The 11,926-nt window shown below is 44.2% G+C and overlaps 3 protein-coding genes across 3 annotated transcripts; 1 reads left to right on the top strand and 2 right to left on the bottom strand.

The window, feature by feature from the left end:
- Positions 1-5,155: 5,155 nt before the first annotated feature.
- Positions 5,156-5,320, bottom strand: F5B22DRAFT_632729 (uncharacterized protein; the record flags this gene model as incomplete). Its single annotated transcript, XM_047976729.1, has 1 exon — positions 5,156-5,320. One exon carries the CDS (start codon positions 5,318-5,320, stop codon positions 5,156-5,158), a length of 165 nt encoding a protein of 54 aa, XP_047835528.1.
- Positions 5,321-6,180: 860 nt separating this feature from the next.
- F5B22DRAFT_641311 (uncharacterized protein) lies at positions 6,181-7,482 on the bottom strand (the record flags this gene model as incomplete). The annotated part of the gene is made up of 3 exons (XM_047977973.1): positions 6,181-6,780; positions 6,825-7,154; positions 7,201-7,482. 3 exons carry the CDS (start codon positions 7,480-7,482, stop codon positions 6,181-6,183), a joined length of 1,212 nt encoding a protein of 403 aa, XP_047835527.1.
- Positions 7,483-9,856: 2,374 nt separating this feature from the next.
- F5B22DRAFT_146038 (uncharacterized protein) lies at positions 9,857-11,578 on the top strand. The gene is made up of 4 exons (XM_047969083.1): positions 9,857-10,095; positions 10,141-10,724; positions 10,773-11,461; positions 11,511-11,578. The coding sequence occupies exons 1-3, from the start codon at positions 10,018-10,020 to the stop codon at positions 11,401-11,403; spliced, it is 1,293 nt and encodes a 430-aa protein (XP_047835526.1). The 5' UTR covers positions 9,857-10,017; the 3' UTR covers positions 11,404-11,461; positions 11,511-11,578.
- Positions 11,579-11,926: the final 348 nt, after the last annotated feature.

Here is an 11,926-nt window from a genome sequence, read left to right as displayed (position 1 = left end):
AGTAGTGCCGGGAGTACTATCTGTTACGCCGCTGCCTAGCTACTAAGGAGCTGTTATATATATGAAGGCATCTGCAGTATGGCGCTTTATACTTCTGCAACCATTGCCAATCGGATTAAAATCCTACACATACAGTTTCTAGGGCTCGGGGTCCTAGGTTATATTCAGAGCGGGCCCGGGGTAGTTGCATAGCAAGTACCAAGGAATATGACCAAACATGCTGTCTTTAACGTTGAGCTTAGCCAAAATGTCCGCGGATATCCTAGTACTAAGCTACATGGTTTGTATAGTTCTTAGGGAACATACTGTTGAAGCAAAGACTGGTAGCCACGTAATCGGAGGGGACACAAGTTCCCTCTCCAAGTAATCAACAATATATAGCCATACAATCCTTTCTCTCATAGTAGACATATAAAGCCGAAGGCAAAGAGAATTTTGAGAGAGTCACAGTTAGTAATGCCCCTTTGCTAGTTTTACGTATATGCCTCAATAAGTGGGTGTTTTGCCAGCGCAAGCTTCGACTTCCCTCCGACCTACGTAGTATGCTCTCGCTTCTCTCGTACGATTCATGCTTGCCATCGGACTCCATGATCTGGAATGACCTAGTGAGGGGTCTCTGTATCATGTTGTATTGGGCACAATGACTGTAACAAGAGTTCAGGTCAGGGCTTCACGGCCAATCTTGTCATACCCACGACCCACCAACTAACATGATGCAGCGATAGCAAAAGTACATGGATGGTCACAGCCCGGTACAATTATCCATCACACCAAGAGCGGTGGCACGCGTATGACCGGATACGTATCCGGTAGAACAGCAGGGCCGGAAATGGCTAAGGCAAACCCCGAGTTTACTAGGACTGACCAACATGGATTTGGTACTGTTTGGTCAGATATCCCTAATTTACACATTAGTCAGATGCGCTAGAACCTCGTTCCTATTACCAGGATTGCGAAGCGCATCCAGTATTTCGGGATTCGAGAGAGAGACCTTACAACTGGTAGACCTAGTGTGCATAAATGGTGTGTCTTGAGAAAGCTCGGCGACGAATGCATGTGTCTATATTCTGCGATATGGAACAGTATGCTATGCTTACTGTCAGGTCAGATTCAAAACACTATATCAGCCTGAGTATACGGCCGTAGATGGGTCTGATCTTGGACGTATATTGTAAAGCGCCTTTCCTACCCAAGCCCAAAAAATACGACATAGCTATGCAGCCCTCAAGACCTTACGAATAGTAACGAATATTATCCGGGAAATGCTAAGTCCCGTTGGTCTTGCAGTAAGCCGAACCAGCCATTTATGACCACTTCGGATACTACCTCTGTATTTGACGGTAACCCTTAGCCCTTGGTACCTCTTAACGGTGTGTTCCTAGCACACGCTGAAACCTATAGCCCCCGCAGACGAACAGCCTTAGTCACTTCCCTAGAATTATGGTCAGGGGTTTGCCCTCAGAGATATGCTAGCCGGACTGCCTGATTCGCCGGAATACCTGAGCTGATACTAGTCTTCATGCGATTTTTGGTTACCATTATTAAATATGGGCAAGGCCGCCGCAACCAAACAAAAAAAAACATATTAGCTTTACATTTATTATATATTTTGAATTTATCTCTTGTTAATAGTGAACCATCTAGTAAACAATCTAATCTATAATTTCAAAGCTATGCTTAGAGCTAACATTTTCATTTCGCACAGGAAACTACTTGCCAAGCTAGCCTAACAAGTAGACAATTTAGTCGAAGACTATGGTAGGAAACTTATAAATAAGGTAATCAACAGCCTCTAGTAGGGCTTTGCAAACTAGTCCGCCTTTACAGTTGCCTTCAACTTTATTGCGCAGCGTCGGCGTAAAATATATTAATTACTTACAGATATATATCGCTAATGTATGTATAGAACAATAATAGAACGACCTAGAATATTTCCCTAATGATAGTCAGCTATTGTCTCGAATCGCTTAGTAACACTTGCTGTTGTAATCACCGGGGCTCGCGCGTAGTCTTCCCAAAAAACCTTTCAGGTCCGGAGACGAGGCAAAGGGACTATTTCTAGAGAAGAAACTTCCAAAAGGCCCATTTAGATCTAAATCCTGAAGGAGGTATTTCTATCCATGTCTTTGCATTCCTAGGTGTTCCAAGAATGCTGTTGCAAACAAGACAAAGTGTTAGAATACCAAGAGGATAGCTTGCCTCATCCTAGCCTCGGATAATATAGATGGTCACCATAATCCATCGATAGCAAGAGAACAAAGGCACCTTATTCACGGAACTTACACACCCAACCCTTATTAAACAGCATATTGTAAAGCCAGAAGCAGGTATTATAATAAGAGAAAAGAAAGTTAAAAGGCAGTTAAAAAGAGGACAAAAGAATACTTTTATCTCATTTATTTAAAGCATCCTTATTATCTTTTAAGCACTATTAACGGATTCTTTACCCTTAACTAGGACACCATCAACATTAAGCGTAAAACCAAACTAGATTTCGTCGGGGCTATCCAGCTTCCTCCCTGTCCAATCAGTGACGTAAAAGGTTAAGGCAGCATAAGCCTTTAGGAATAAATGAAACCAAGTAAACATAAGATAGAGTGGAATTAGGAAATAGAGAAAGAAGTCTTTAGGGTAAAGGTAAAAGTGTCCCATATTTTTAATACACTTAAAAAAGAACTGGAACGCATAAAGAAGGAGGGCGCATTTTTTGGAGTACCATTCGCATTGTGTAAAGGTGTAGACAATTGCAACATCCCAGGGAAAGGAGAGATTAAAGAGAGTTGGTATTAAAGCTAACCAGACCGTCCACGGTTGACGCCACCATACTGTACGGTCCGTCAAAAGAGAACATAGGTTAGACCGATACGTTGTTTGTGCCCAACGTAGACACTGCCCAATAAACTTGTGCTGTTGGCCAAGTGTTGTTTCAACGGTAGCTTCGTAAGTGTCTTGGATCTTGATTTCCCATCCTTCTTTTGTCACCCAACGAGTCAAAAAATTGTCATCGTCAGAATTGAGCGGTCCAAAACGACCGAAAAAGAATCGTTCGTTTAGGTATTTCGAAATGAACTTCGGGTCTTGAACAATCTTTCTTCGCACAATTAAGGCTCGTCCCGACACAACATTTACTCCTCCATTAGCGGCATTGGTGCACCGGGCCCTGAAGTCATTTTGTGTAAGATAGGTGCTGCCTAAGAAGTTCCAGTATCTCTCCCAATATTTACCCCAAGATGTTGTCGCCTTTAGTGCTTGACGGCGTACAGACTTCCTCGTCCTATATAGTCCAACGAGCGGGTTTTCGAATACAGATGTTACGTCAGTAACGAACTGTAGTTTGAAGAAGACATGGTTATCGGCCAACACTATTAACTTAGTCTTTGCAGCTTCTATTCCAACCACCAATTGCTCACGTTTGCTCGTGACTGGGCAGACTTTGACTTGAAAATTGACATTGGATCTTTTGCAAGACGGATCTTTCCCTAGATCATTGAGGACCTGAGTTTCGATGTCCTCGATGCGCTTGCGCGTGGCCTCCGAATTAGTCACAATAATGATCTTGGCGAATGAGTTCTGGAAGGAGGTTTTGATACACTTTCCTAGATCCGATAAATAAATTTCCTTGTTATAGATTGAAGGAATGATATATGTAACATCCTTAGCAAACTATGTTGGTTTTTTTGGAGGCTTGGACGGCTGATATCGTCTAAAGAAAAAAAAAAGACCAACGATCGTGGGAGAGTAACGACATATGAATAAGCCGATGAACATGATGAAGGCGGCATCTTTGGAATTATATGCAAGCGTAAGCTATGCACATATTAGTAGAATAATATTTAGATGATAGAAGAAAACTATAGCTATGGTTCGAGCGTTTTTAATGAAGCTGCGGATTGTTACAAGAAACGTATCACCGAAGTCGACCAGTGTAATGGCAGGACCCGGGTTGATATACATAGCCCATGGCTATTTTGGGGCAAGGCATATCCAAAACAACTCAAGGCACGACAACAGGACTTGACTACGTGATATGATTGCCTACTGCACGACAGGTCAACAACAGCAGGGTACATCTAATAATCCACGTATTCAGACGATCAAATATAGAGGTAAGTTATTTGTAGCCAAGGCCATACAATTGAACCGCTTGATTTAAGTCACCATCCGTAGAACCTGAAGCCATTAAAAATAGGTCTCAGGCCTCCTCACTAATAGAGCATCTGTTCTTCCGGTGATTCGCCAGAGAAAGACCAAAAAGACGATACCGAAAAAAGCGCATCGAATATATACAGGAGATACATGGAATAGGAGAAGGGGTTTTATTCCAAAGTAAAGGCACTGCTGGTCGCAGAGCTAATGGCTAACAGTCTCTTAGTACCTTTATATCGGGAATATCTCAGTAACCACCAAAAATTTTTGATAAATTAAGCCGACAGCTTTTAAAAGTAAGAGGTTGAAAGTGTAGATAGCGTCCGGATCGAAACTTAATAGGAATAAGTATAACATAAGCCCTAACAATGTCATTTAAGAGACAATAACGGGTAACGAAGTCCTAGAGAAAGAGACGTTAGCCCCTTTCTTACTTACATTTCCTTAAACACTAATATAGCATAGATTGATTGATCGATCGATTTATTGATTGATTGGTTGATTGATTGATGGTGTTTAACGTTGTAGGGACTATTCTGCGTTGCAGTTAGTCCAGGCCTCCGCAAGGGCACTAAAACGTGGCAGCTGTCCGCTACTGTTCTATGTACATAGGGGCTTCAGTGCCATTTTCTCACTTCTTAAGCGCGTTAGGTCATGACTCCGTGTCCACTCCTTTTAGGACTTCCGTGCCTTATGCGTTCGGTTCGTTCCCTTTAAATGGAACTTAGTTCGGCACACCTATGGGTTAGGTGATGGTTTTAACGGGGGGCGATGATGGACGTGACTCCCGTTAGGGGCAATGGTCTGGCTAGCCGCTGTTGAGCATCCGTAATCCGCTTAGCATTCACCTCTGAGGCTTATAATTGGGCTGGGCTACAATGGGTTGGTGGATTAGGGGGGGATTGATGTAGCATAGGAGATAGCGGAAGGCTAGTGTAGCGTTAGATAGACTTAGGCATACTATATCGTATTTAAGGTAGCGCCGGTACAAGACCTTCGCGGGAAAACTCTAAGCGCTGCGAATGCAGGCGCGGCAACTGTGAAATTTGCAATATCGACATTCGAAAATCCACCAGTGAGGACCCGAGTAGCACAGGTTGCAAGTCCATTGAACCAAAGTGCTATCCGACTTAATCATCTTGAACGCGTGCGCGCAGTTCGTTGAGACGGCCATAATAAATGCACACAAGTTCGTAGTTCCTATAAGAAAAAGCACCACGTAAAGTGTGGACAACAGCTTCGAGAGTAAAGATGGTCAAAGGTTCAAGTGAATTGATCGAACTTGAAGATTTTCTGTAGGCTTATAATCGTAGCGTTGGTGACATAAATGAGTCGAAACAGCTACTACGCATTAGTGGTCTTTTCGACCTACATGTACATATATACATCTACATGTTGACTTGGATAGCGGCGCAACTGATACACCTGGCTAGGCAATACGTGAATGGAGGGAATAGAAGGATTGAATAATGAACAAGGCAGATGATCCTACCTTGTCGCTCTCCTTCCACTGGAGCTCGTTGATCGCTAGGAGACGCTTCGCCAAATTGGACCTTTGAATAGTAGCTGCGAGTCTAGACGGTAACTCTTATCATGAAATCCTCTAACATAGGTCTAGAACGTTCACCGCGGACGAGGGGGGTCTGGACATTTCGTTGATGGAGTAATATATACAGATTTAAAAAGATATAAACATTATTATAGCTTTTAACAAGAACCACTTCGGAAATAGCCGCGAAGACATCGGAATAAATAATATGAACGCATCTTTCTAAGATAGTCTTAAATAAATGCCTTAACGGGGGATGTGTGGTGTCTATGGCTTTCGGGGCATGGGTAAAAGAGTAAGAGATAAAGCAGAGTCTTAAATATATCGAATAGTATAAAACGGATTAAATAGGAAAAAGGAGTAGAAGATAACTACTAAACACGAAGTGGGATGGGTGGCGGATCGTTAATGGGCAACCCCGGTAAGGAAGTCTTCATTCTTATATCGGAATTCGAATGCCAAACTCATATGCTCCGATTTGCTCACTAATCCTGCTTTCTCGACCGTTCATCCACCTCTTGAAGCAGCTTTTCAAACCCATCTTTCACCCGCTGGGGTGTTTCCAATAGCCACCCATGTTGGCCTGCAAGATCTCTTACTTCATCGTCAATAATTTCGGTCGTTGTACTTGCAGACCGATACACCACCAGGAGTCCAGGCTGAGCTGCCATTGATTTCGCTAAATTCTGAAGGTATACAAGAGAAGGCCGATGACATAGGTCAACAGCTAAGACAAACGCGGTAGCATTTTTAGCAATAGACTCCTGAACAGTATACCTGTATTTTTCATCCTTTATAAATAGCGGGCTCATATTGAAGAGATAGGTATCGTTCCGTGTTGGGTACACGTACGGACCTAATGTACTTATTCCCCAAGTAGTCGGTCCCCAGCCAATTATTTCCTGAAGTGATTTTGATCTCATCTTAGTATCGCCCATAAACACGATATTGTGTTGAACCGAATCCGGTGGTTCTTGTAGCTCAGAGTAGGGATCGGAAGCTTGCACGGGCCTAGGCTTAAGGGAAAGGGGTCGTCGAAGCCAACTCTTTGCTCCTAGGTAGATAATAGCAGAGGAGCAAGAAAACTACAGCGGTTAGTTATGAAGCTCAGGAAATAGGAAGTACATACAACAACAAATGCCACGTTTGTCCAAAACATAAGCACCACGCCGAAAAGCTCAGCACAGCTTGTTCCCAAGCGGAGCCAGTCTCTTCGCCGCAAAACAGTCCACACAGTATGGTATAGGATTAAACCGACAGTAAGGTATTGCGCAACGGCGTGCTTAGGAATCGCTGGACCGATGATGACAAAGACCGCCTCTATTGACGCCATCGCAAGCAAAAAGCCACGATGTTGGAGCAGTTTAAATTGACGAGGCAGTTGTAGCTGCAGCGGTTGTGGAATGGTCAGACATGGTAGTGTTGGTAATGAGTCGCTTGGTGCTATCACAGAGATAGACTTGCTGAATTAGCCCAATCTCTCAACGATTCGCAGACAGTCTTACATCGAAGAGAAATGCTCCTCCTATGGACCATCTCCAACACCAGGTAGCCCAGTCATATAGGTCGACCAGTGTAAGAACGAAAAGGGTTGTCTCAAAGGCAACGTAAACAAAGAGAGCGATGAGAACTAATACAAAGACATATGATTCGGCTGTGTAGCCACAGAGTTTTATTGGGGAATAGGCGGGAACACGGTAATGATGGTATGCGAACCACAAATTAGCAGCCACAACTAGCAGTGTGAATGGGAATGCCACGTAGGCTGCAATTTCCGAGTCCTGCATGTTCGATATATCTCAGTGCGATATAAGTCGAAGTAAGGCAACCTGGGGTGCAGTAGTAGCAAGACAAAGTCCAAAAAGCACCCCGATGGATTATTGTTACCTTTTTATGAAGTCTCCTCCTTGTGTTATCGAGCCATGCATGAACTTTCCTTAGGCGGATTTCAACCTTAGGAGAGAAGCTGAAGGTAGAATTTGGAACGAAACCCGGGGAAAGAGCCATGTGGGGGTGACTAGTGCCACCCATACACGCATAGTTCGCGAAAGGGAAATAAGTGGCTGCTTGTCTATCATATCCAAATAGAAGCGAACGGCGTTCGATATAAAACGTACCAATGGCTGGTAGGTCTATTAAAAATCCTAGGGTAGGAGATACGACTTTAGGAGCCAACGGATACATTAGCGTTAGCGGCCTATAACCGTAAAAAATCTACGGTTATGAACTGCAGCCTTCCCTTTTGGAGGCAAAGCATACCTATGCCTAGTACATCCTTAAGATTAGATATCTTTATGTTATCAGAAGCTAATTGCTTTAAAGCAAGTCCGGACCGTTGAACTAGATGCCGAGAACATGGTCGTGTATTTCGCCGTGTCTTCTAAGCCTTATTGGGAGCTGATTACAATTTACGTGAAGCCCCTAAAAATATCCCAGGTGGAGGAGGGATAATTCCAATTGTGCTCTTCGACGGCGTTGCCATACTATAAAAAAGCACGTACAAAAAGCAATCATATATCCAAAGCTTCTATAACGGACATTTTATAAAAGGGTATTGGCTTAATAGCGGGTATGTGCCCTTGTTCAACCTTCAAGTCGTAGAGCTAAGCAAGAAAGTTGGAGCCTGCGAGCGAGGCTGGTAGGAGATATAAAGAGCAACTAGACACAACCATCGCTGCCCTCTTAAGGCCTAGAAAGACATCCATAGAAGATAGACGCGCAGGTCAAAGCACGGTCAACAATCTGAGACTTTCGCCGGGACAGATGACCACGATTGAAGATGCGAGACAGGATACTCAAGGGTCAGTAACCGTGAGGAAATTAAAAAAGAATGATGGATGAGCCGTTATCTAGGCGGCCAAGTAGACTCTGGACACCTATACGAGGAGATCGATACTAAAATAGGAATTGCGCCGCGCCAGAGGCTTCGATTACCCTCACCTCCCAGTTCATGTCTAGTTACGTTGTTTCTATAAGTTACATTCGTTCCACCCTAACTATGAGATAACGACGACGTGTCCATGCTTATGCAACTTAGCTGTCCGAAAATTTAGGCCACACCTTGCTAGTCAGCCCTCTTGCCGACTGTGGTCTCTAATCGGGTAGATTAATTGAAGGAAATCACTACGTTGGGCCATGGCGAGCCACGTGAAAAGCGGTGAACCTTTGCTTTCGTGCCTTCCGGATTCATCCCTGCAAAGCCTAGATGTGAGTTATCCCAGCCGTTCTATCCGACGAGTCTATGCCATTCGAGTATCGATTCAAGCCCAGCAGTCGTCTTTGTTCACTAGTCCCAATGGCCACTCCCGGCTATGTGACCCTGGCCTGTCCAACAGGTGCGATGAGCTAGTCATTCTCTAAATGTCAATTGTCGTATTCTCAGCCCGAGTCGACGGCCTAGACACAAACCGCATAGATTTAGCTGCCAAGTTGTTTAGAGGCCTGCACAACCATCACGTCAGTCTTTCTACTGACCTAACAAGGGTGAAGCAACTCCGCCTTATTTCTAGTGGCTCCTAATCCTAAAGACGAATTCTAAAGCTCAAATAATGTTCTCGCTAATGATCCGAGCCAATAAGGCAGGTGACTAGTGTTTCCCTCATATCACAACCGCAGCCAAACAAGTTAAGTCCCGTTTCTCAATATATTTTTTTTCAGTGTTAGTAAAAGTTGTTCTTCCAATCCTTACAATGGAACGTATATGCTAGCTTTCACGGTACCCTGGGGTGTCTAAATTTGGCTGTGAACTTAATATATTCCACTTCACGAGCCAGAGCTTGCGGGCTTCATTGGTTAGCTCGGATGCATATTCTATGTGGGCCCTGATGCATGGGCTAAACCTAAAGTGAGATTCGAGAGGAGCATGCTCCCTTCGATGTTCAGTTCAGGTTTAGTGCAAACATCTAACAAGTATAATGCGGTACCTGGTAGCAGGCACGGTAGGAGTGGGTATATACCCTGCTCAATTGTTTCCCCTTATCAATTAGGAATCTTCTACTCAACAACATACTCCCCAAGTATCATTGCTACTATACCCCTCCATTCTGCAACTTAAGGCACAGTCGCTACGATGTAACGCGCAAAGTCACCCATACGCCTCCCTTACACTAGTAGTTAGCAGTAGATGGTTTTTTTTTTTTTTTGTTTTTTTTTTTTTTTAATAGTTTGAGCAGTACTGGGGGAGCGTATTAGGCGATTCTACGCATCGAGGTCACAGTAGTAGCGCATCGTAGAACCCCCCGATATGTACTGATACCACCATACCGAGTGCCCTAAAGTGTGCTGTAGAATTTAGAACTTCAACCTCATCACCCAACAACACAATGGGTGCTCAGGTTAGCGCATATGTTAGATTACAACTGAATTCTTCAACCTTGGAAGACCTGCTCTCCGATGACAAGGTATTTATACTCAAATAACAGAAAGCTAGAACTAACGGTTCGTAGTTTGTTGGAGACCTTGAACAGGAACTCGTTGGGTTGGAGAGCAAGTCACAGAAGAACCTTGAGAAACTCCTCAAATGTTGCCGATCCCCAAATTCATCCGCAAAGAAAGACCCGAACGATATGTCGACCAAACTTCGGCCGTTATGGGAAATACGGCCGGAAGACGTCGCCATCCCCTCAGAAATTGCAAACGCCTTTAAGGAATGGAAGTTAGACCATTTGGCCTTCCTCCGGCGTAAATTTTCCTTGGGACTCCAAGTTCCTTCGTCTCCTGACGAGCACTACTGTTACACTCTCAATGTACAAGCTTCCCTTGCCTCTGACAGAATATTGAGGAGATTTCTGACAACCGTTTACTACGACCTTATTTCGAAGCATTCCCAGTCTGATCGGAATTCTATAACTAAAGTGGGAGTTGAATTCGTTGCCGCAGTCATTTGCAGAGCAGGATCATACAATAACGAGACCGTACAGAAGTATGTGAGCAGCTGGGCGAAAGAGGGAGGAAAGTTCCATGGCCTAGCTGATGCAATGGACGGTCTTGGGTGCTACTTCTTCCTCCCGGTAAAAGTCAGTGACTGGATGTAAGTATGCCATTTATCTTCGCTTTAAATTTTATTAAAATTCTATAGCTGGTTGAAATATTTGACTCAAGAACATCACGAAAGTGCAATCACCTTACTTCGAAAACATGGCATCATAGAAAAGGCCAGGGAACAAGGCGCACAGAGCCTTGCGACAAAAATCGAAAGGAGTTTGCGAGCACCATTTGAGGAAGCCATTTCACTGACGTTGCAAGTGCGCCAACAGATTGTACCGGTAACGGCAATGGCCCTTGCACAAGGAGTAGACACCCTACCAGGCCGCTCACAAATCTCAACGAACCATTCGCAACCACCAGCGGATCCGTTGCAACCATTGACCTCCTCACCATCTCCAGGTGGTCATTTGCAGACCCCAGGAACCTGTCCACCGGCGTCCCCTTTGTATTCTTCGGCGGTCCATGCTTCACCCTCTCTAGAGATCTCTCCCCGACCCTCAGAGGTGGGACACTGGAGTGGAAACACCAACATGCATAGACCTAAACAGCTAATGCTTGGTTATAATCAAGCAAAACCGAACAATTTACGGAATAACGCGGAAGAGATTAAGGTTATGGATATAAACAACACGCCATTAAGCAGAGCGCTTAATAGTTTCAGCGGATCGAACTCAAACGCTATACCAAGGCTAGCCGCGAATAGTTTAATCAAAATGCAATAGCCTCCTGCATTCCGTATACCATATCTCGAAAACCTCAAGTATAAGCTCTTTAATTTTTGTAAGTGGATAGATAATCTTACGCTTACCCAGGGCTAATACGTTCCCAGACGTGAACTACATTTGCGTTGGTCGAACAGTTCTCAGAGATAATGCATATCTAAACGAGTTCCTGCCAATTCTGCACGACAATGGGCGTACAATTAACCCAGTGCTTGCTCTTTCCGCCTCCTACCGAAAGGAATATTTTGTTAAGGGAAGTATCATCAGGAAGCAGATTAAATACGCCGAGTATCGCTATAGTATGGAAACTGCAAAGGAAGTCCGAAAAGCAATTATAAGAGGAGACGTGGGCGCTCCTACGGCTGTTGCTGCAGCGCTTTTCAGTTACCATGCAACCCTCAATCCATCGTTGCACCCTTACTGTTGGACGAAGTACCTTTATCCAATGCTAGACCTAGCTGGAGCAGAGGTCGAAGCGAATTTGGCAATGGCAAGCGTTGCCATATTAGCAATGACGGCTCTC

This window comes from Xylaria bambusicola, assembly GCF_022495145.1.
Source record: "Xylaria bambusicola strain CBS 139988 unplaced genomic scaffold F5B22scaffold_2, whole genome shotgun sequence".
In the NCBI taxonomy this organism is placed as follows: Eukaryota; Fungi; Ascomycota; class Sordariomycetes; order Xylariales; family Xylariaceae; genus Xylaria; species Xylaria bambusicola.
This window is presented reverse-complemented; position numbering and strand designations above follow the sequence as displayed.

Bases quoted from the DNA above. Each gene is read 5' to 3' on its own strand.
- F5B22DRAFT_146038 (XM_047969083.1), top strand. From the start codon at position 10,018: ATGGGTGCTCAGGTTAGCGCATATGTTAGATTACAACTGAATTCTTCA. The intron at 10,096-10,140 runs GTATTTATACTC...AACGGTTCGTAG, and splicing joins ACCTGCTCTCCGATGACAAG to TTTGTTGGAGACCTTGAACA. The intron at 10,725-10,772 runs GTAAGTATGCCA...AAAATTCTATAG, and splicing joins GTAAAAGTCAGTGACTGGAT to CTGGTTGAAATATTTGACTC.